This window comes from Tetranychus urticae, chromosome 1 (genome assembly GCF_039701765.1).
Source record: "Tetranychus urticae isolate SD_2017Ah chromosome 1, NJAU_TeUrti_SD_1.0, whole genome shotgun sequence".
Taxonomy (NCBI): domain Eukaryota; kingdom Metazoa; phylum Arthropoda; class Arachnida; order Trombidiformes; family Tetranychidae; genus Tetranychus; species Tetranychus urticae.
In genome coordinates, this window is record NC_142958.1 from 19,718,103 (window position 1) to 19,743,667 (window position 25,565).

Sequence of the window (25,565 nt, forward strand, 5' to 3'; positions counted from 1 at the left end):
TTGGCTCAATTTTCAGTTTAGATTTTTGGCTTTCTTTTTTTCTCCAGAAATCTTTATCATCCTCTTATGCAGGAAGGAAGTTCCTTTAGTATCGATTCCGTGATATTTTGCTATTACCGGTGAACCATAAGATGGCGTCCAACATTTTTTTTTCTTCTTTCCTCAAATATTCCAAGTCTTTCAGCTTTTTTTTACAATTTTTGTTAACTTTACTTTTTTCTACTCTTGTTCATTGTTCACTTCATGAGTTTCATGTTGCTGCTCATGTTATCATCATTACTGTTATTGTTATCATTGTTGTTGTTGCTTCTGTTTATGTTGTGGTTGTTGAGTGAAAATGTTTTTTTACTTTTCTTTTTATTTTCAGAAAATTCATCAAATTGATCATTTATTGATTTCAACTTTTATCAGGGTTTCAATTTCACCAAATGTTCAACTTTTGATTCTTTGCTAATGATCTGACACTGACAGTTGAGCACAATTTTGATAAGGAAAATTCGTTCCTAATTCTTTTCTTCAGCGATGCAGGTTTGGAACTCACGTCCCAATTGAGGGACATCACGAAACTCATAAAATACTATTATTATAAGGAAGTCTATCAACATGTTTCTAAGCTCGACATAACTTCCCTTGTGCAATATTCAAATTTACATTCGACTTTTGGCTCATTTAGAATAGAAAGCTTTTTCTCCCGGTGAGAGAACTAATTGGAAGTCTTTCGACGACTGAGTTCTGTCAAGTACGAGCATTCCGTCTCATATCACGAGACGAGGTAACTCATAATCCAAGAGAACCCAACGTAATGATCAAGATCAAGATGTATAATATAAAAAGGATTTGATCGAAAACTGAAGTTTGAAAGGAACTCGGTTGTTGAAAATTTTAAGTATTGGGTTTTTTTGTCCTAATTATAAGCCTTAAAGTTTTGACAAAAAATTTGGTTTCGATGATTGACGTGAAAAATTGCCAAATTAAACATCTTTTGCTAATAAATTAGAATCTTGTGATTAAAAACTGTTCAATAATGAAAAAAGAATGCAATTAATTTTGTGAAAAGATACTCAACATTCACCTACTGATGTACCAAGCATCATCATCTTTATATCTTTTTTTAATCTACAAGATGAACTGAATTCTATTTACCTTTCAATCTTGATAATTTATCATCAACCAATTAATTTTAACATCACATAACGTAACATATTTACACGCAATCTTTAAAGCATATTTTCTTTCATTCCCTGTCTCCTCCACTCTCTATGGCAATGTTGATAATTATTGTTATAGTTCTTAGCGTTACTCCAATCAAATGAAGTAAATGAATGCTCTTTCGTAGAGTTATTAATTAAGTTACTTTTTCAATGAATAGCAAGGGTGAAATTGCAATTATTTAGAATGGGACAAAAAGTTTCTTATGAAAAAATTTCAATTTTCATTCTTTCATCATTATCTGATGAATAATGTGAACTTTTTTTCACCAAAACTTAAACTAGAATGAACAAATCTTACCTGAGTTATTAATCAACCTCAGAGAATAATTCACTCTGATAATTACTTTTTTGGTTAAAAAACTTTTTTGAGCCAATCAATTTTAATGAACTTCAATGATAATCAAAGTTAGCGACCGACTCAAGCTAAGAAATGAACTCACAGCATTCAACACCGCCAAGTAATCAATCGGCCAATATTCAAGTTTCTTTGTACATTTTCATGTTTAAAAAGTACGAATCCTTTCCAGTCATCCTTTATCCAGAGGTTTGAAGATTCAAAGATTGAGGAATTCAAGAGATGCTCGAAAAGTTCAATGAGACGAAGAATTTACGATTCTAGTAGTAATATAAATACACAAGATAGCCCACTTTTCGATATCGATAGTTGAAACGATTGTTCTGATATCTGATTTGTTGGCTCAATGAATGATTGTTTCCTTGAGTTGGAAAAGTGTGGCCAGCATTAAGCGATTTCCAGTGCAAGTGACTCTCTTTACTTGCATCAAACAAAACACTTGATTAGCCTCGTTTACGTGATCTTCACTGATCGTCATTCAATGTCACTCAGAGTCAATCGGAGTAAACAAGTTGATGAATGTAAAGCCACTTGAACTCGCCTATTTGATGAGAAAGCAAAACTCGAAAGGTTTTGTATTTTCATTGTTTTCATTCGACTGATGCAAAAGTTTAAAACACTTTGAGCATAAATCATTGATAAGGTGGGTCAACTTTTCAACAGTCTTCAGTCTTGTTGCCTTGTAATTTGTAATACAACACTTTTGTTTCGTCAACTTTACAGTCCAACAAATTCCAATTCAATGTAAAACTGAATATATTCATACTCTAATGATCAATTATATTTAAATAGTTATCATTCTATCTGATAATCCCATGAATCCCAAATCAAGATGAAAGATGGTAATGCAAGAAAAAAGAAGACACAAAAAGTCATTCAAGGTGTGACTTGAAGTGTCAATATAATGCAACTGGGAGTTGATAGTGAGAATAATTTTTTTGGTGAAATGGAAAAATTTTACCTCAAATAATGACAATCTCAACTACAGGTTATACAAATATATTTTGGAATCAAATTTTCGTAAATAATTTCCGTCAACTTTATACATTTATTGACAGCAATTCAAATGAATTGAATAACAACAATAACGACAAAGTAGAAAACATGGAAAATAAAAATTTAAATAGAAAAAATGAATGTTCTTCTCATGAACATATGATGATAAGAAGAGGAATAAATAGATTTTTTCAAAATGATATTGGATCGAAAGAAGAAGAAAAGTAAACCTTTATTCAATTCTCTCTTCACTCCCAGCAAAAAACTCCCTGTAAATGCATTCATAAACTTGAATGTTGAAATTTATTCACCATTTCAATGTAAACTTGTTTTCCAATTAGGTAAAGTTTGTGAAGAAAAAGATGAGAGAAAAAGAAAAGTTCGAGAAAAAAACGGAAATTAGTTTTTACCAACTTTCAATATCCGGTTGATTCTGTGAAAGCAAAAGTTCTATTGATCTGATAATTCTAACCTTTTTATTCTGTGGTTTCCCAATGTATACCTTGATATTGTACAGTTGAAAGTCATGATACTTGCATAATTGGTTGTAAAGTGCTGATGGCTAAAAATGAAAAAAAATGTTTACTCAAAACTCGAAAATGAAGTTTCGCTTTTCGATTTATTTTGACAAAAAAAGTTATTTTTTCCTGAAAAATGTTGTCACAAAAGAGTTTTGGAAAACTTGAAGTGAACATGAAAATTTTGCTCCAAAATACCTTTTACTTGAACAGTTGATTGAACATCAATAAACATTGTAATTATCATCATTTTTATTGTATCCTTTACTTTGAAATATAAAAGCAAAGAAGATAAAAGATGGACAAATGGAAAGTTTAGTCACAAAAATTCCATCATTTTCAATTTTCTCTCAATAGATTTTCTCTTTTCCATTTCCATTATCATTTCCATGCACTATTTGCACATTAACATTAACCGTTCAAGTATCAGCTTCGGCCAATCATGAGATTTGGAACCATCAAATTTACTCCATTTTTTCAACATTTACTTTTAGTTTTGAAATGGCAACAATTCGTTGGACATTTTACCAAAGCTGCAATTTCGAGGTCGATCAAAAGTTCAATTTTTGCTTCTGCCTTGATTCAATGTTCAATGATAAATTTGAAATTCAATCGAGTTCTGAACAGAATAGAAACAAAATACCAATAGTTTCATTGCGCTTCTAATCGCTACTAAATGTTGATTCAATGTAGTGTCTTTGGTAGAGGAAATTATTTCAACTTAGCAACTAAATTCTGAGTTATTTTTGTGTCGCATTTTGTTATTGAAACAAAATTAGACGATCGTTTGCTCGATTGATTTATTGATTCGTTTTGAGAGAGAAATTGGCAATTCTGAATAATTAGAGACTAAATGCTATTAAATGGCAATTTTTCTTTCTTTTTTGGCTCCGTTTCGTTGACGAGCAAATTTCTATGAAAGCATTTCCTTGTCATCAATATTTTTTTCCTAACTTATTGATTACAATTTATTTATCAATAATTTTGCTTCGACATTTTCCTCGACGAAAAATGATAACTCGAAGGCGTCAAATTCAGACAAATATCATTCATTTACTGGAGAATAATTTTTTCACCAGAAAAATGCTAAAAATAAACATTCATTTACAACTCGATGGAAAGTTGAATATTGATTAGTGAAAGAAACGAAAATGTTGAAATGTAAAACGAGAAACATTTCAACATTTGCTTTTAAAGTTGAATGACGAATTGTAAAGTGAAAAAAATGTCATTCTTTGATTAACAAGCAACATGATTGAGTTGAATCTCTGTTGAATGGAAGAAGAAAAAAACAGTTGATTAAACTTTACGGAAACTTTGTTTTTCTCGATTATTTTCTTAAAGAAAAAGAAACAACTCAAGCTTGGATTTACACGACGAGAATCCCATTAGGTCAACATCTCATTTTTACCTGCTTTTTGAATTTACCCTTTTTTCAACTTTGAAACTTTGGAGTTTCAGGTTGAAATGAAAGGTGAAAAAAGAGCAAAGTGAAAAAAGGAAAGAAGAAAAATTCAATATTGAACTTGATGAGAATGTAAATGTCAAATGCAGAAGAAATCAGATCAATGTAGAGTTCACTTGGACTCTAACAGATTCACATGGAAACTTTGATTTTCAATCTCATTTTTACTCTGCAACATCAAGTCATCAACCTCACTACCTTTTCAAGTTGCCATGTTGCCAGATGAAACAAATGCTAAATTCAGTTTTCAATTTGATAATTAAACATTTCAAGTCATCTTTTGAAAACCATTCATAAAATTTGAGCTCATATAAATGAAGAGTCAATGAAGTCAACCAATTGAGTGATGCAAAGAAGCTGAAAAAACTTTAGAGACCAAAACGAACGAACATTAAAAAACAAATGTAAATTGGAAATTCGACTAATTTAGATTTCGAATCCATGATCGCAGCAATCGGAATATTTGGACCATTCAATCAATTTTCAACTCTCAATAGAAATTTTAGTCCAGAATCTCCAGAAAAAAACTGAAATCGATATTTCTAGAGTTGAAATGAATCGATCATTTCGATACATTTTTGAATCGGTTTAAGGTTTTTGGAGGAATGGGAATGCATTATGAAGACGGGAATGCAACAAGACCGAAGCCTTAAAAGAGAAAAGAAATCAAAAGATTTCTTCGAATCAAGTTTTGTTCTAATTTTCAAGTTCAATTGAAATAGAGAAAATAGCGGGTGAGAGATTCGATCGAAAAGCATTTTAGGCAGATCGTTCATCTCTTCTTGTTCGCATTGTTTATTAAATTACTTGAACATTGCAAAGTTAAATGGTGAACATTAATGAATAACGAACTTTATCTTGTTCCTGTTCATCATTATAATCTTGATTATTGCCATAATCAACTTCATTTGCACCTCTTCTTATTGATTCCCTGGCGAATCAAATAGTTGGATGGAAAAAATTGCATGGAAATTATTTATTCAGAATAAATTTGACAGAGAATTATGAATTTCTATTTTCTCTTGTTGCTCTTTTCCCATTTCAATGGAATCGGAAACGAACTCATACTATGGCAAGAGAAAAAAAAGAAACGAAAATAATAGTAAAAAAGAAAAGTAAATTTTGAATAAATTTCGATAATCCTTTTAACCATTATTCGTTAACACACTTGTTTGTAGTTAATCAATCAAATTACAATTGCAAGTCTAAACATTTAAATGATTAATAAAATGTAAAACAGAACAAAAAACGAACAGAAAAACAAATCAAAATAATGAATCTAAAAATTTAGTGAATCTTAACTTGAACGAAAAGCTTAAATTTATTCAGAAAAAAATGTTGAAAATAATATTCATCTTAACCAGAAAAAAAGCTTATCATGAATGATTTCATTTGAATGCCTAGAAATGATAATTAATGCAGTAAACAGATTGAAGTTGACTTTTGAAAATAGCAAAATATTTAAATATTGAAATTGATAATTATTCAATATCAATGGAAATTGATTAAAAATTGAATTTCAATTGAAAAAGTCTCATCATTTGGAAAGGAACAAAATTGCAAGTAAAAATTGAATAACACAAAACAGTCAAAATCAATGGATTGTTACATCTGTAATAAAAGCACATTGAAATAAATATTGACCCAAAATAGTTACCATGGATTTGAGTGTCTAGTCTTGCATTTATTGGGATTATATGATATTGAGTAAATATCTTCATTTGAATGGATAATAATATTGACATACAATTGATTGGAAATCAATTGAATTGAAAAGCTAATCATTTGGAATGAAAGTTGTTTTCAAAAATGAATTCTCAATGAGAAGTTGAATTTACAGCTAAACTTGAATTTTGATTTTGGGTTTTTCAGGGTTGATAGAAATTTCGTTTTCCAAATTTTGGAATAAAATTTTCAAATTTCATGAGTTAGTTTGATGAAAGCATTTATCGAAAAGTGTTTTCTGATGAGAGAAAATTTCGTCTCAATTACATTAAGGCTCAGTGTCTTTACTTGTTACCAATTGAATTGTAAAGTTGACAATCAATGGGTTTACCAATTTCATGTTAACATTGAAGTTGCAGAAAAGGTTGCGAAGATGATAGAATGGATGACAAGAAATCAATGTTTTTCTTGCTTCTTTTTCTGGTCCCTTTCCTCATTCAGAATCAATCAGATAAAATCATTCCATTTCCTATCTCATAAATAAATTAATCTCAAAGAGAAATCAAGATTTGAATCAAAATTAAACAACAAAGATTATCGATCAATTTTCTTCTTCCAATTGATCATCATTTTTCTCGCTCTCTAAACATCTTTAAAATCTCTCTTGTGTTTCAATTCATTTGGTGAAAATTCAACGATTTTCCATTTTTGTTCTCTTTTCTCTCTTTTACATTTACAAGTTTCGATTTTTTGTTTTTTCTTCTGATTATTACTGAACAGATTAATGATACTGTCTGTACTTTTCAATTTCAATCCCTTTGTGTTTAATGCTTTTCTTTATCATTATTTATCTCATCAAAGTTGAAAATATTTACTCGCCTGCTTTATCGTTGAACAACTTTTCTCCTGATAATCCTTTAATAACTCTTGTTGAGCTCGTTTCTCATCATCAAATAATCAACAGATTTACAGTTGAACCTGCAAGTTTGAACCATTTTAAATTCAATGTTTGAATCAAATTGTTGCTGTTACTGTTGGATAGAAATTTAAGAAAAACAAATTTTCAGCTTCCATTGAATATCCAAATCCTGAAAGATATTTTCTTTGAGAGGAAAAAGACTGAAAAACAAAAAAAAATGTGTTAAACTGTTGATTGTCATTCAAAATGATTAGTTATTCTTGATTGGCCAATTTTCATTTGAGTGTGAAAAGATTTAAATCAAGTAAAGTTGAATCCAGAAAAGATTAGAATCATTCGTGTGGAAGTTTTCAAACCATTAAAATTATAATCACATAATTGAAAAAATTATGTTTGACCAATTAAAAAGGTGATGAATGATGATGACTACAAGAGTGGTTCCATATGCCATTTGTGCATCTTATTACAAGCGCTTTTTCCTCGATATCCATTGATTATTTTGCTTTTGATGAAAGTCTTGGATTACTGAAAATCTGTAGGAGATGAAATTGAAGATGAATTAATAAATGATTAAAATAAGGGAATAAGATTGAATGATGGAAATGAGGAAAACAGTGAAAACAATGAAAATTGTTTACACATTCAAAATTGGTATCAATATGTATGTAAATAAAAGATTTGAATGGTTCATTGAATTCACAATTCAATCTTGTTTACCATCTTAGTTCTCCCTTTTTCCCATATTATCATCATCTTTTTGTTTAAATCACATATAAATATGAGTAAAACCATGAGCATTTATCTTCATGTTGACTGGGAAAAATAGCAACCTTAGTCAGATTAGAATGGTAAAGGGAAAAAGGATAAGAAACAAAACAAAGAAACTGAATCTTCTGATGATATTGTTGTCTCATCTTTTTCCATCTTAACCATCTTCTTGTCTTTAAACTTTTTCCCTTCACTTTTGCTCTTTTCAACGTTGATTCCATCATTCTTTTTTCTCTCCCTTGATTCATCTCCATTCAGGTAAATAAACATGAAATATTGCATGTTTCCACAGATCTTTAGACACACACACATTCAGATTGAAAACGGTGGCAAAATGAATGTTGAACCAAAAAATTGCTTTTCTCTTTTGCTTGGCTTTTTCGTCTTCTTCTTCTGAATTTTTGAAAACATCTTTCTCCATCCAATGCAACTTTAGACTGAGCTTTAAGGTAAACCTAAAAGTAAAGGAGAAAACAAATTTAAAAACAAGAAAATGAAAAAAAAAATTGTTCATAACCACGAACAAAAGGGAAACAGAAAGAGAAGAATGAAAAACCTTTTGGAAATTTACCTGAAAAATAAGGTGATATTCACCAAAAAATTGCCATCATTATTGTTATTATAATTGAATTACTTTACAATAAGATTGTTTCCATCAAAACTGTTGTTTACTCAGCACAATAATAATGTTCACTTCATTAACTAGAGATGGAAAAGGGAATAAAAAAACAGGGAAAACTGTAAGTGTATAAGGTACAATCAACATCAAGAAAAGTGATAATTTGAAGATGTTTAGACAATCATAAAATATATGGACAATTGAAGGAAAAAAGCAACAAAACAAAAGTCGTAACCAAAATGAAATATACCAAAATTATTGGATAAAAGTTGAATCTCGCCGATTAATCAAAATGTTTTCACCGATAATGAAATTGCAATGAACATTCTTTTTCCCATTCGACCAAAATTCAATTCAATTTTGCGATTACAATTTAAATTGTTTGTAGCTTTTTCCACTGCTCTTGATGTCAACACACTTACGGATTATACGATGTTAAGCGTCAAAAATTGTAACCACATTTCAATCTTGAGTCATTTCTTTTGGTTCCTTTGCCAGTCTAGAAAATGATGTTTTGTTTTTGCCTCTTTTCCTTCATTCCAAATGAAATAAAATGAAAACTTTGTAAAAGATGAGTTTCCTCTGAGAATCATTTTTTATCCAGCTTTTACCATGAAAAATGCTTGAATATTGTCTTACATCTTTTACCAATGAAATTGTGCTTGGTTTGTAGACTTGTGCATGGAGAGAGAGGAAAAGAAAGCAATAGAATGAACAGCCAAAATGATCATCAAGATAAATAAAAATTTTCTCCATGATTGTGTTCATGTTGAATGGAATAATGTTGAGGGTAAATAAATATCTGAAACACTTTAGAAAAAATTATCGTCACTTGTATCGTTAACATCTTAACCATTGAGTTTATCATCCTTTTTCTGTCATCATTATTTATGTTGACTTTTGCTTCTGTTTCTTCTGCTTTTTCCATGTTTATTATTGAATAACTTTATCCTTTTTTCTTTGCTTTCCTTAGGACAGTTTTTTCTCGTTCTTTTCTTGTTTGTTGCATTCCAAAAACATCTTTTCAGCACTTCATTGGTTTCCGTTGAGAAGAAGAAAAAATCCTTTGAATGTTGAAACACAACACACCACTTTGGTTATCAGCCTTTTCCCATTGTTCAACCATCTTATGCTTTTAGTACAAAATCATTCATTGATTTTGAAAAACAACACACCAATTCATACACATGTTCATGTGTTACATGTTTTCCATGTATGTGGTATTTGAGCAGGAGAGAGAGAGAGAAGAGGAGAAAATCGAAAAAAATATCGATTTCAATATGGATAAAAATGAAGGAGAAATGATGGCGAAAAAAAGTGAAAGATTATTTCCAGTTTTAGCTGTCTGCTTTATAACATATTTTCAGCTTTTTTTGACAACTATTGGGTTAGCCATAACAAATCAACAAAAATGATCATAAATTGGTTCCTGTTTCCTTGTGTGTGTGATGATAATCCTGTTATCGTAATCATCTCCATCAACCTTTGTTTTTGCAGCCTTTTCCTTGAATTTCTTTCTTTCTTTTCTCTGGCTTTAAATCCAATCCTGTGAGCACATCATTTAGTCATCAGTATCACCATCTTGACTAGAGTTTACCTTTTTTCCCTTTGCCTTTTTTTTCCTTCTTTACCATGATAAACAATGATAAGTTCATTATCCTTCAACAGATATTCCAGTGAAACCAATCGGCTTTTGTTTTGTGTGGTAAACAAAATCATTAATCATTGTTCATTTAGAAGAGTTGATGGGTTCATATTTACTTCACATGGTGTTGATATAAGAGCCATTTAAATCGATTTACTTGTGTCACACTCTAATATCCAAGATCAGGTACATTGATTAGTTTACTTTCATTTTTCTCCATCATCTTGTTTGCTTCTTGTCATTTCCAATATTATCAAATGTGACACAAAAGAGGAATCATCTTGAAAACCCAAATTCATCGAAAAATCAACCTTATTGGAGATTTAATTTTAAACTATTCAATTGTGATTGTCGATTGAGCCACACAGACACTGACACTGTCCTGATGAAGAGAAGAGAAAAGAAATGAGTTAAAAAAAGGAAAATAAATTGAATTTAAAGAACAAAATGAACAAAGAAATAAGTGATAATAAGAAAAATGAACAACAGTTCAATAAATATTTACTCATCATTTTCACCTCATGATCATTTGCTGTTTCAACGTCAATTGTTTGTTCAATTTTGTCCTCTTTCCTTTTTGATTTTCAACACTTGATCAACAGCCAATTGACTTTGTAAGCAGGGTTCACCTAAATCGCAGTATAACCTTACATAAGTCTCAATATTCAATTATTCTGATCAGAAAAGAGAGAAAAAAATGCACTTATTCGATTAAATATACCAACAGTCATATGTAATAATATTAAGAATGGCAAGTGAAAATCCAATGAGGTAAAAACAAGTTTCCAGTGATGCACCTTGCAAGTCTTAAGTCAGTCTAGAGAGTAAAAAAAGAGATAAATTTGAACTAAAAGAGTTAATCAAATTCATGAGAAAATGAGATTTACGAGAGAAAAAAAAGGAGATAAAATTATTGCCTTTGAGTGATCAACGAAATTTCATTAAGTACATTTGAAAGAAGAGCTTTCTTTTTCTTGCAATTGATTAAAATTGAAATTCAGTTGATCAATTAAAAGTGTTGAAAAAGGTAAATCTTCAGCAACAGATTCAACTGGATAAAGAAAGTAAATGACAAAATGTTCATATCAACAGACTAATTGGTTAAACTGAATGAAAGTTCATTTGGCAAAAATTGAGGTTAAATCTTGAATTGACTTTTCCTTCTTGGTTCAACTTCTTGGTTTCCTTTTTGGCTTTATTATAAACATCAGCAGACATTTTTTGATATTCACTTTTGGCAGGTTTCATCGAGGTGCTTCATTATTTCCAGTAAAACTATTCTTATTATTATTAAATGATCAACTTGTGATCATCTTGGGTCATCATCATCATCATCTTATTTCTTTGCTATTTCTCCTCATTCAATCTTCACCACGATCATCAACATTGCTTCTCCTTTCAACACATTCCTCCTGGATCATCATCATTATCATCTTCATCATGTTAGTATTGATAAACTCTTTCACCAAAAAGTCTCCTTTAATCTTGAATTCAGTTGATGTTCCAAGCCAATGTCTGCCATCGTCTATCATGTAGAGAGAAGATAACTCTTGAAGAAAGGGATGAAAGAAGAAGAAGAAAAAAGGAAGAGAATGATTGACTGTTAACAAAATGAAAAGGACAAAGAAAAATTTGCATCAAAAATATCTACAATTTCTCATGCAAACTACACTTTTCCCGGGCTTTATCCAATTCCATCATTTATATTTTATTCATCGTCTTCTTGTCTTTCTTACTTATCTAACTTGTCGTCTAAAATTTGAATCCATTTCTGTCAATATATCATTCTCTTGTTTTCATATTACATTATAATACTTTAACATGTAAAGATGACTTTTAACTCTTCCATGATAGTCTCATCACTTTGCCTGCTTTTTCCCTGCACAACGAAAAACCACTACATTCTTTCAGATTTTCCATTGAGATTTCAGTCAGATTTTCTTTTCTTTCAATTATCCTTTTAGATTGTCAATCCAATCTCTTTTTCACTTTCATCACCTAACTTGAATCTTTATCTTTTCACCATTGGAACAGTTTATCTTTCAATCTTTCATTTCTTTCAATTGATTGCGATAGAGTTTCACTTCAAGTTGCATCCAAAATAACAGCAATATCCAGTTGACCAGTAAAGAGTTGTCCATGAAAGGTCTGAGAAAAAAAAAGAGATAAATAAATGATAAAAATAAGAAAATGGTTACAAAATGTACTTTCTCTTTTTCCACTCATGAAAAATTGCCTACAAAATCATTCATCAGTTAAACATTTCTTCATAAACAAAAAGACATAAATCTCTTCTTCATGATTATGAATAGTTTTTCATCTTGCGATTCCCATAACTTTATTTCAAACTTTTTTTTATCCTCATTCAACTTTCATGTTGAGAAGAAGCAAAAAAAGCACAGAGAAATATCTTTATCATGAAAATGAAATGAGCAAAGATATACTTACAGAGTAACTCATGTCTTGTTGTGAATTCACAAACTTTCCATAAAACATTATTCCAAGATCAAATTATATTACATTAAAGATTAATTCACTTAAGATTTGTTTCTTGTCAACCTCTGAAATCGGATAACAGCTAACAGAAAAGTGAAAAAACGAACTGCAAAGCAAAGAGAAAAAATAAAATAGAGTTTCTTTTAAAAAACATTTCAATCGAAACACAACCTTCATTGTACATGCATTTTGATTCCATTTTAGTATTCCTTGTTAGATTGTCAATTAAAATGAGCCCATCACCATGTTAGTCAGTGGTTTCATCCATCTTTCCTTGTTAAACTGGATCAAGTTTGAGATATTGTTTTCCTTGCCAAGCTTCCAAAGGCTGCGAAAAACAATTGAGTGAAAAAAATCCATCTTTATATTAATGCATACATCTTTGTTTGATGTTGTTGCTTCTTACTTGCTTGATACGTTTCATTGAACCTCCATTTATTGACTTCTCAATCATGTAACGTTGAAAAGTTGACAGAAAAGGGCAGAAAAAGATTTTGAAAAAGATAAGAAACAATAGAGCCTGAAAAGGAGAGAAACAGTGTAAGCAATTGATTGTGTTGATGATGCTTGTTCAATCGATGATCGCAAGCTATTCTCATAGGGAAAATATTTGATGTCAATATGAATAGATGAAGATGATGGAGGATGATAAAAAAAGAGAAATGATAATATGAATGCAAGAAAAATGGAGGAAATGTAAGTTGAAACGGACATTTACCATTTTTTCAGACTTTTCTGCTTTCGTTATGTATATTGCTGTGTACCAAAGCTGGAGGATTGTCTTGAAACAAGAGGAATCTTGCTATTCTGTTATTGTTTTGTCAACTCTTCTTGTATTTCAGGGTTCCTAGTCTCAAAACAAGAGAGCTTTAACCTCGTCCTTAACCATATTTTTTTGTCAAATATTCATATATTCAAGCTCTTCTTTTCGCCAGTTTTTAAGATCAAATAAGGAAATCATCAAAAGGATTAGCTTCCTAGTGCTTATAAGAATCTTTTCTTCCTTTTCTTTCCATTGTCTTGGTATTCCTTGAAGATACTGTTTATAATATTGCTGATTTTTGCTTGATTTTTTTTGTCTCCTTTTTCCTCTTCTTCGATAGCTATTGTCTTCAAAAGCTTAATCATTGTTTCAAGTTGGGTTAAAATGTTGATGGAAAGAAGGCTGAAATAATATTAGCAGAATTCATCAGCAAGATTAAGGGATGCTCAATCCAATCAATGTTACTTTTCATTTGGTTGATGGCTGATGAGACAATGTAAAAGCATATTCTTTGTCATCAAAATTTGTCCATCTTTAACTTCTTGTTTATCAGTCTTTATCATTCTTTAAATGTCTTCTTGGAATCATTTCTCTTCTTCTCATCAGCCGATTTATATTTCTCTTCAATTCCCAGTTTAGATTTTTATACAATAATTCGTCATTCCTTAGTTGGTCACTTTTACTTTTGGCTTAACTTTTGTTCATCAAATTGGTAACTGATATTCCTACTTTTTCTTTGTTTTCTCCTTAATTCTTTTTCTTCTTTATATCTTCTCCTGCCTTCATTGTAATGGCAAACTCATGGTGATGATGATCATGATGAAAGGGTAAAGTGAGATGAAAATGGTAACCCAAAAGAGTCACTAGACTGGTTGATAATATCCACTTTTGGTAGAATTGATTATCCAAGCTCTTCTTTAGCTGTTGTCTCCTTTCTTTTCTTATTTCTCCTGCTACTTACACTTCATTCATTCATCTTGCTCCATTACTTAATATTGTAGATTGTTTCTAAAGTGTGTTCAACAGAATGAAGATGGAATAGAGAAAAGAGAGAGAGAAGAAGAGAGAAGAAAAATAATATCATAAATATAATTCTCTTAACTGAAATAAATTCTTATGAGATATAACATGAACATGAGTCTGTCAATATGATAGTTGTACATATTTATTATGAAGAACCAAAGGGAAAACATGATAACCTTAACTCGGTCAAAAAGCATATCCAAAACCAAGGATAAAACCCAAAAACTTCAAATCAAATTATAAGACTATTCTGAAATGTAAAGTGATAAATATTATTCTGCCCATGACAAAAACGGTTGATTCTTGAGGAATAATAAATTTGCATAAAAAGATCAATAAAAATGCTCATCTGAAGATGGAAACAAAATTAACAAAGAGAAAAAGAAAAGCCTAAGTAATAACTTTGTCAACAATCTAATCATGTTTCTTATTTTTTTGTGTCTCATATCTAACTTACAGCTGACTGCAGTTTCCTACTGGCAAATGCTCAGATCGTTGATTATCCGATTGTTTACTGTTCAGAGACTTTCTGCAAAATTTCGGGCTACAACAGGGCCGAGGTTATGCAGAAAAGCTGTAGATGCACATTTATGTACGGTGAGATGACAGATAAAGCAACCATATCCAAGATTGAAAATGCATTAGACAATCATTCAATGGAACAATTTGAAATACTTCTTTATAAAAAAAATCGTAAGTATATTTCAATCCCTTTTTGCTTCTTATCATCAAGTTTCCTGTCATCTTTGCCAACCCAGTTCCACAATCAATGAAATCAACCTGAAAGGTAAAGAAAAAAAAGAGTGAGATACAGAGAGAAGAAAAAAAACACATTTCATTGGATGATTTCAAGAAACGAATCGAGTACAATAGTGAATAACCCATTTATCGATTGTTCAACCTTGAATTTTAAATTGGGTGAATAATAGCAAGCTATAATAGTCCAATAAACTTACTGTTAGTTCTGAGACAATGAAGCTAATCAAGAAAGGAAACAAATTTAAAAAAATAGGCAAAAAATTGACTTACCTTGACAAAAAATGAAATTTAACGAGAAGAGAGGAAAAAGGTAAAACCAAAAATTGATTTTTTGACAGCAACCAGAAACAATATTGTAATCCTCTCCATGCTTTAACCGATACTGAAACAGTGATGAAAAACATTAATTTTAGATATAAAAATAATAAGTGAAATAAAGCTTGTAGACCATTATAAGCTATCAATGACCTAACTTGGTAGCAAAATAATTGGCTTTAAGTTACCAAAGCTGAAGTTCAAAATTGAGCTTACCAATCTATTTATAGCTTTTCAACTGGAAAATTTTTTGAGGAAACAATAATTATTTCACTGGACTTTACAGTTCATTTATAAGTATTAAAACTTTCCAATATATGGTGGTGGCTGCACTTGAAATTATCTGATGTTTACATGTTGTTGTTTTTTCTTGCTTGCCGGAATTTATTGAATGGTGAGAGTAAAGGTAACAATTCATGTTCTCACACTGCTATTAACTGGATTAACTTGATACAGTTTCACCTTTTCCTCGTGCTTTTTTCTCACACTTTTCTTGTCTTGTTATCCCATTAATTCAAATCAGGTACCCCATTATGGCTTTTGTTGCACATTGCTCCAATAAAAAACGAGAAAGACGTTGTTGTATTATTTTTGCTCACATTCAGAGATATAACAGCCTTAAAACAGCCGATTGAAGATGATGCCAGTAAAGGTCTTAGTAAATTTGCAAGACTTGCACGATCAGTTACTAGAAGTCGATCTGTTTTAGCGCAACAATTTTCATCACATATTCCTATTATTAAAGCTGAACCTTCCAAACAATCGAGCTTGGGTCATGTAAGTATCTTTCACTATCAACTTTATGTTTATCTTGCTTCTTGTGTCGTCATTTTATCGTCACTCAGGGGCTCTTCAGAAATATTGATATGAATTATTGTTGGAAGAAAGATGATTTCCAGTCAGGTTTCAACAATAGGTCATAGATCAAAGGGATCAAGTATGTAGACACTCGAGTTGAAGGTGATCTTTTTTGCAACATCATTTTCAGGATAATTTGTCTCATTAATCTGGTCAAAAACAGATAACAAATCTTCTTTCCTTTGACCAGCGATTAGAATAATAAATGACAATTTGTTGACAATGGGCAATGTTATCCATTGAAGCTGATGATCAAGTAACTCATATTCGCCTAATTTTTCCCTTTCTTTTCGTCCATCCAAGTTTCATGTTGACTTTTGTTACAGAAGCTGTTAACTTGGTTTGTTGGTTGATTATTTATCGCTTTGTTGAGCATAAAAGAATATTTAAAAGGACCATTTTTTTGTCTGTAAATATTAAAATACAGATACTCTTGGCACAAATGAAAGGGAAAACCTGGATAGGGAGAGTGAGAAAAAAAATTAAAGTCAACTGAGTTAGTTAATTAAGTGAAAAAATTTCATCGAAACTATGATCATACATACTTGATTCTTTGGGTTTGTTAATGAATTCATGCATTGATCGATAAGCAGTAGGCAAAGGTATTTACTCAGTCACCCAACAATAAACTGAATGTTTAACCTAAACATATAAGTTTACCATTGTATTCAGAACTGTATAAATGGTTTAAGCAATTAATAACGTAAACATTAGATTACTAATAAAATAATTCAAGGTTTGGTTAACCTTAGAGCCTAGATAAAAGCAAGAAGAAAAAACGATTAATAATAAAACAAAAAGTTGCAGGGAAACAGTTAAAATAAATTATTTCCAACCCAATCAGTAGCACTATGTTTAGCTGAAGTTTTTAGAACCTTCAACTAGAAGGAAGAAAACATTTTGCTTGAATAAAAAATGAAACAAAAGTGGAACTATCATTGTATATGCCGACAATTATAATCACAAATACAATTAACTTGATAGACCCTTCAAGTTTCGTTAAATGTATTAATAATAAGTGTGTTGAAGCTGAACCAACCAGACTTTTCCATTTTGGCTTTTCTTATTCCACCTTTTATACCATTGAATTCAATTATCAACTCCAACTACAGATGAGTTCCAAGTTTCAAGTCTTTAGCTTTCTGTAAAAAAAATGAGACAACAATAAAACGATAAAATGACAAACAGAAAAGTCAGTTGATACTTTGAAGAGTTAAGTAATTTTCTCTATTTATCTTTACTTCTCTCTTTTTAAATCCTTCAACTGTCCGTTAATGGGTCCACTGTTAATCATTTATAATCTCTCTGGAATTTTGTGCTGTATTACACATTTTTTGGTGAAAATGGGAAATACCATCAACACTCAATCAATGTGATTTGAACGAAACAAAAAACAAAAATGATAATCAACCACTTTTTCCATCCAATTTGACACTTGACACCATCATTTTGTCATGCAATTATCATTATTCTAGTTGATGACCTTAAACTCGGATGTTCTTCCCCAATACCGTCAAGAAGCACCTAAAACTCCTCCTCACATTTTACTTCACTATTGTGCTTTCAAAGCAATCTGGGATTGGATAATTCTTTGCTTAACCTTTTACACTGCCATTATGGTACCATTTAATGTTGCATTCAAAAATAAAACATCAGACGATGTTAGCCTGCTAGTCCTTGACAGGTAAGTTGATTAAGTACAATTAATCTTTCAACGAATATAATTCAAGTTATATGAGCTCGCCAATTTAATTTTCCATGGACCAGGTTGCTATGTCAATCATCCTACGTAACCCTCCTTAAAGGTTTAACACAGTTGCTGTTGATAATCACCATTTTGTTTCCAACCCAAACAAAAAACCGTTACACTTGATGATAAAGGTGATAATTAAGCAAAAACAAATGAAGAAAGAAAAAAGAAAGCAAATTAACGAAATGATGTTCTCTCAACACAAATATCTAGATATATTTACATTGCAAAGGGGAAAACATTGGTGTAACAGTGAAAACAAACAGGCAAACATGAAGCAAAATAACCATCATTGAGTAACAAGTGAGACAATCAACCAATGTAACTGCAATGGAAATGTAATGAAACAAGAAGAAAAAAATTAACATAAAATTAACATGGCAAGATTGTAGTGTTAGACAATAGAAAGGGTTGAGTTGTCGGTTACTTTTACCGGTAACCATTTCACTTGTTATATTACGCATTTCAAATCTTATGACACTGTTAATTGAATAATTTGATTTAAAACAAACTAAATTGTAATAGAAGACTAACATTTATCAGTAAATCAATTGAAACATTTTAAAACAACATGTTACATGAGAGAAAAATTGAGATTGTAAGGCAAGATAAGTAATTTGAATTTTTGTCTAACTGACAATTCAAATAAACGGGATCGTTTGCTAATTTAAAACATTCAACTGACGTAATTTGATATTTTTGCAAACACTATTCAATGATTGGCTCAACAATAATTGTTTAACTGAAAATTTTCCAATCAATTTATCAATTTTAAACGAAAATGATAAACTGAATTTAATTGAAATACTAATTACATTTTGATTAAAGACTTTACAATGGATCCATATTGAAGTGAATGGTAACACATCAGACTTGCATGATTCCTCGAGGAGATTTTTCAAATTTAATTGTGCTCAATCTCTGCAAATTTGTTTTGAATTTAATTATATTATTTCAATCAATTGTTGATCAAGCCTAAAATTATTTTATTTCGTTCCATTTAATTAACTAGATAAATATTTAACTTTGTTTTCCTTTGCCTGGAGCCAATCAAGTGAAATAAATGAGAGGAAGCACCTTTTTGATGACACCAAAAACGCTGTGTAAAGCATTCAAAGTATTCACATCAAGTTTTAAATGTTGACAATAAGAGTATAAAGATAAAATTAAAACTAAAATTGATACAAAATGATTAATTTGAGAAGTAAAAATAGTCTTTTGAGTGGTGAAACAAAAACAATTTGTTGATTAACAAAATAACTTGCAATGGTAGGGCAAATTGAAAGCAGTAAACCTTTAAAGGTAAAACCCAAAAGCTAAGCCTAAAAACCTATTATAATTCAGAGAATGATCAGAACTAAAGCTCAAAATCCAATTAATTATATCAACTTACCTTATCTAATTACACTGTTTATATATCCAAAGGAAAGAATCCAAAGTAACTAATCTTCAAAATAATACAATAATAATGTATCAACTAAACATCAAAATGTAATAAATCAACTCTGTATGTAACACAACGGTAACATCAGCTGTATGTTGAAACTTATTGAAAGAAAGGAGTAGAAGCGCAATTTATAAATTATTTAAAATGCTACATAATATAGTTAGTTAATGTGATTATCATAAATATAAACCTAAAATGAATATCTAATGTGAAAAGTGTTAATATATAAATAATGTGAACATTTAAAAAATTAACCAGAAAAGAATGGCTGTTGACCAGAAATCATAAAGAGGTGAAAATAGCCAAATATTGGATTCAACAATTAGAAGGACCAATTACAATATTAATCATTAATTTGTATTAATTTGTTGACAATCCAGTTGTTTGTACAACAAAGTAAACAATAATTTATTAAAGGCAAAAATTAAACACTCATTTAGATGTAAGATAATGTTGATATTTATATTTAGCAACTGTGTCATGGTTAAATCTCGCATTTTACCTTGATTATTCAAATTACAGTTTTACCTAAAATAAATTATCTTTGACATTATTTTTCATTGTTTCCCAAATTAAAAGGGTTTCACATAACTTTGCTTCCAATTCTGGTGAATTGCTATTTTTACCTTAATATTGAACACTCCCAATTGCATCTAAATATATAAATGTATTAAGTTTCAATGTAAACCTTTTACTTCTTTTCAACATTTTCAACACTTTAACCCAAATTCAATATTAAATCTACTATTAGCTGAATATAATTACTAATATATTTACATGGGTTTAATTGAAAAGATTCATTCTGTTTCAGGTTAAAATTCAACTTTCATCAGTATTTTGTTTCAAGTTTAGCTTTTGTCAAACAATATTCACCTTCTATTTTTAGGGTTGATTGTTGAATCTATTTGCAAATTTAATTGACATCGTTTTGTCGCAATTAATCAATACCAAAGTAAACTTTGTTTTCCTTTGTTGATTAATAATTTGTATTTAGATTTATTAGCGTTAAACATGGAAACCCTGTAAAGCTTTTACTTGATTGAGAGACAGTAAAGTTGCTGATGGAAAATGGTTAAATGTTCAATATTTAGACTTCATTTTTCATTTAAATTGCAGTTGATTCAGTAAATTGTCACGATAAGCTTTCCAAATAATCATTTCGATGAAGTAATGATGATGCAAGTTACAGTTCATTAGCTGCTGTCTTCAAAATGGTAACTTATTCTTGGTAACAAAGCAGTTTCCAGTCAAAATTGGATCAAAAATCAGTTCAATGATAGTGAACCAGAATTCAATCTTCAAGTGTTGAATATCATCTTTTATGAGCTCCAGTTGGTTATTTTCGGGTCCAAGATACAGCGAATCAGCAAATCAAAATCACTTGATAAATAATAGAAATCTGTGAATAGAAACAAAAAATTAACTCAACCTGTTAATGTATGAATCGTCCTTCAAAGCTGCTGAACAAATAGAATTAAGAAAACTAAATTCAAATACTTGGCAGTTGCTCACATTGTTTTTACTACCCAATGGCTAAAAATGAAAATGCTTAATTCTGATGGACCTGAAGGCCTACATTCGACTGGTGTGATCTTCATTAAAATGTGAAAATCTCTTCTCGAGGCAAAACACAGAAAAGGTTTAAGCAAGTCAAGGTTGACTTTTCATGGTAATGCATCAATTGACTTTCTTTGTAACCTGTGGGCTGAAATTATTGGACAAGTTACTTCATCTATTTTCTCGGAAATCATTTGTTCAATAGACTTGAAATTTCCTAGCAATAATTATAATAGGCGTATATTCATAAAAATTGAATTTCATAAAAATAGCACGATCAGTTTGCGAGATTTTTTAATTAATTCCTCGCGCCTCAATCAGCGAAAATGCTATAGTTTTGAATGGAATTTTCCATGCGTTAGTTTCAAGTCATGTAACTCTTATTGCGTTTATGAACTTCTTTCAATTTTATCATTTTGTTATCACCTGAGGTCCGAAGTATATGCTGGTAATTTTTAAGATTTGAAACACATCACAATCAATTGATACAGGCAAATTAGTGTAGTAACTCTTTGAAAAAATTTCCTAAGCATAAATTTTGAGCGCCTTTGGAAAGCACAGAAGGAAAAGTTAATCTTATCTCTCTAGGTAGATTAAATGACTTTCAGAGAAAGAGCTTATCTCTAGCTTTCGAATGGTATAAAAAATGTTCAATAATTGCTATTATTTAATTGTGAAATTTCATCCAAACATTTTGTCCATAAATTTAAGCCCACAGGTTAAGTCCCTCACAGTAAATCTCTAAAGGCTATGTACATTTGATTGAAAACAATATGATATTCAACAGGATAGTGTAACTAAAATTTCAGCTATGAATAGAAATTGAAATTGAGACTTTACAGTCATTAAAAGTTTAGCTACAACAACTTCAACAATCACGATAAAAAGTTGAAATTTAAAACCCAATAAAGAGTTTTTCCAACTCAATTAGTTAAATAACCTAGTTTCATATCATTATGAATTATATCGTTTATATACGCAGATGAATGTAGATAAATAAAATCAAAGTAACTCTAATAAAGGGAGTTCTTACCTGTTTCAAGTCATAATGTTATCTTTTTGAAGGAAAAATGATTCAATCCCAAAAATGTTCTTTCAGTAACTTTGAAATGTCATTTAAATAGCTGAGATAAAGGTGTACTTTGAATTGCCTTTGGACTTATGATCATTCAACTTGAAAAGTTGGCCTTTACAGGTTTAAGCTCAATAATAGATCGGGAGTTATGATTCCGAACAGGTAGAAAAGAATCCCGACCTGTGTTTTGAAGATTAGTAACGATAGAGATAACGATAAGTTTCGATGCATTTGTGCAAAGGGAAAACTATCATGTTTTGTGACACACTGTATCTGAATGGCAAATTGTTTTATACAATTGAGAAAATATTTGATCCCTTTATATCACAGCTTTTTTGAAAAGTACATAAAAGCTCAATGGAATAGATTATCTTCAATCTTCTGTATCTACTTTTTGAAGACCATTATCATTAAATTTCAAGTTGAAATCACAGAATGAGCAAAATGGAACTTATGATGATTTAAAAATTGAATCACACAGAGTAACTCCCAGCAAAAGTGGATCCTTATGTTCAAATGGTGATTCAAAATCTTTTCGAGTGAACAATTGCTCGATAGCTTGTTGGTGTAATTTAGATTTACTGGTCAACTTTGATTCAAATTTCAATGGAACAAAAATTTCCATCATCAAGGTATCGTCATGACAAACAAGTGAATGGCTGAAAATGAAATAAAAAAAAACGGTTAATAATGAATGTTATAAGTAAAGGTATTATTGTTATTTTACCAGTTTATATCCAGGTGAAAGAATAGAGGAATAAAATTCCCTCAAGGAAAGTGATATTTGCAGCCGACTAAGTGGCTTTTTATACATAAAAGATGTTCACATTTATGCAACCATCAAATGCAGTCACAATGGTAATATCATAATAATAACTGTCACCATCATCATCATCGTATTACATCATCATCATTACCGTCTTCATTATTGTCATTTCTGTATTTCAACCATTTGTTTCATTTCCTCTCCTAACCATCATTTGCATCAACTATGGCTGACCAAAGGACATAAGACATCAATCTGTACAGTTATTCATAGGCAAGATTTGTCAGCTTCATCCAAGACAGTCAATCGCCAAATCACTTTGAGACCAAGTCTGAACAAAAAAGCAAATTGAATTATCCCAATTTATTTGTAATTGACAAGATAACTTATAATTATAGTCGTCACTTGAGCAAAAGAAGCTTCATACTTACAAGGTTTCAATACTGCCAAAAGATGGTTCCTTCCAGGCTTATTCAGCAAAATTAACGTCACCATTCAATAAGAAATTATCAATTCTTATCCAGCTAAATACTCGTCATTAATTAACCAAATTAAAGTTGCTGAAATAGAATCTAAAAAATGAAAACAATAAACGCTTCTTACATCGTTTGGTAGATCATTAAAGACTTACATGTAATATTTCATAAAACAAATTACAGCGCTTCTTGCAACTCAACTTTAGGTCAGACTTGACCTGAACAGTTAACTTTCACATAATTGGAAATTTAGTTAAAAATTAAAGTCTTAAATCAACTAAATAACCAACACAATTAAATATTTATCAAAATGAAAAAGCAAGGTTAAGCAAACAAGCTTTTCAATAGTAAACACGTGAGAACGAAAAGTTAACCAGAAAAGGAGGGAAAGAGTTGCAATCAAATTAATGGCGCTTTTTATGAAAAACCCCAAAAATTAGCAAAATTTACAATTTATAGTCATTAATGAATGTTAAGCATTTACCATTCCAATCATGACAATTTTAGATGAGATTGGAATAACTGATTTGCATAGAGGCAACTAAACTTCTCTGTTTTGATACAGAAAAGTAAAAAAATTAGTTACTTTAATAATGATATGTTTAAATGATTTTATGAAGAGAAGATACAAAAAAGAGTAAAAACAAACTGAAACGAAACCAGAATTCTGATCAACTTTTCGTTGCACAATTATAATAACTTGATGCAGTTTGGCTTGGCATTTCCGTTGATTGAATCAAATCAATTGAAGTGTTTGATTAAGATGGAAAAGGTGAAAATTGGATTTTGCAAGTAAAAATTTTTCAACTCATCTTTTCTGATAACATAATCATGATTACGATTGGAAAAATTCTTGATATTCCGAAAGCATGGAAAGGATGAAAAAAAGAAAAGCAAATGCTTTCTATGATTGATTGTAAATATTTATCATTCAGATCATACGATAGAATCAAGTTCAAAGTTTTGTTTTCCTCTGAATGATAATCATTTCAAGTTATTCATTGTGAATGTTAATCAGTCTCTGTTAATATGAACAAATAATTCAAACAAAAAAACCGAAAAAAGAAGAAAAAAAGAAAAAAAATGTTCGAATGTTAGTCTCATCGAAAACATGAGTTCAAATGATCAGATTTTTCTGTTCATTTGAGCAACATTCAAAAGTATCGAATATTTTTGCATAAAAAATTCCAAATCAATTTCTTCCAATCATTAAAGCTCTTAATGAGCTTCTTTTGGAAACAATTGATGGAAATTTATTGATCAAACTTGATCAAATTAAATCAAAGTATCAAAACTTTAAATCGTTAAATGTTAAACTGAAAAAAGTAAATGATTTAAAATGATTTAAATGCTTGAAACAATCAAAGAGCAAATAAGAAATGACGATATTTCAATGAATAATAATTGTTATCTTAATGTTAATAACAGTTATTGATGGATAAACAAATTAATGGAAACATTTTCTTGAATAATACAATTGAAATTAATCACGTTTCAATGCAGATTCACGGCAATCAGCCAGCAATTTCATTCAACTCATAATCAGTTGGAATGGTAAACAAGATGAAAGGAAAGTGAAGAAGAGAAAAAAAAATGATAACTTGGATTCTTCTTCTTTTCTATTATCAACATTATTCTTCCATTATTGTTTACTGCCTTTTCTTTTGCTCTATTTGCTACTCAATTATATCCAAATAAAGGTAATACTCTAATATAATTGAGTTAACATTAAGCTGCACTTTCATTGCCTTTACCTTTCAACTTAAACCTGTAACCATTGTTGCAAGGTTTACCTGCTAAATGTGATTAAAATGGCAACAGTAAAAAAAGAGTGAGGTTAAAAGGTCTACAAATTGCTAATTAGAGTTTGAAATTTACTTTTTTTCATCTTTTACTTTTTTCAATTGAAAAATAAGTTCTGGGAGTGAAAAGTGCCTGGGAGTGAGCCAGAGTCTTGGGAGGGAAAAGTCATGATAATTGGGACTTGAGAGCGACTTAGATTTATAATGTTTTTTTTGCAGTTTGATTTGTTTATTGAAATTCATTGGTCGATGAAACCTGTTTATGCTCTATTTGTGTTTATGTTTAAAACTGCAGGCAAGGTGACAATTGGTTCAGT

The 25,565-nt window shown here is 30.1% G+C and overlaps 1 protein-coding gene and 1 long non-coding RNA gene across 9 annotated transcripts in view; one reads left to right on the forward strand and one right to left on the reverse strand.

Moving 5' to 3' along the window:
• Positions 1 to 25,565, forward strand: part of eag (potassium voltage-gated channel protein ether a go-go) — a 59,734-nt gene that overhangs the window by 26,200 nt on the left and 7,969 nt on the right. Inside the window, exons 3-5 of the mRNA XM_015940522.3 lie at positions 14,903 to 15,136; positions 16,041 to 16,294; positions 17,851 to 18,059. Of these exons, the coding sequence (XP_015796008.1) occupies positions 14,903 to 15,136; positions 16,041 to 16,294; positions 17,851 to 18,059 (697 nt within the window). The remainder of the gene's footprint in view (positions 1 to 14,902; positions 15,137 to 16,040; positions 16,295 to 17,850; positions 18,060 to 25,565) is intronic.
• LOC107372313 (uncharacterized) lies at positions 198 to 23,786 on the reverse strand. 8 transcript variants are annotated; one of them, XR_016201021.1, is made up of 20 exons: positions 23,402 to 23,786; positions 22,932 to 23,301; positions 22,163 to 22,863; positions 19,519 to 20,971; positions 18,349 to 19,455; positions 17,617 to 18,243; positions 16,921 to 17,517; positions 15,734 to 16,831; positions 15,473 to 15,584; positions 14,901 to 15,223; positions 13,376 to 14,428; positions 13,064 to 13,177; positions 12,829 to 12,985; positions 12,610 to 12,763; positions 11,898 to 12,309; positions 10,680 to 11,710; positions 10,278 to 10,543; positions 8,939 to 10,206; positions 8,469 to 8,599; positions 198 to 8,352 (listed from the first exon to the last, which is right to left on the reverse strand). It is a non-coding gene; the product is annotated as an uncharacterized LOC107372313 (long non-coding RNA). The 8 variants fall into 8 exon arrangements; XR_016201025.1 differs by having other exon boundaries at positions 10,680 to 10,790; positions 10,887 to 12,309; XR_016201026.1 differs by having other exon boundaries at positions 8,939 to 10,062; positions 10,114 to 10,206; positions 10,680 to 12,309.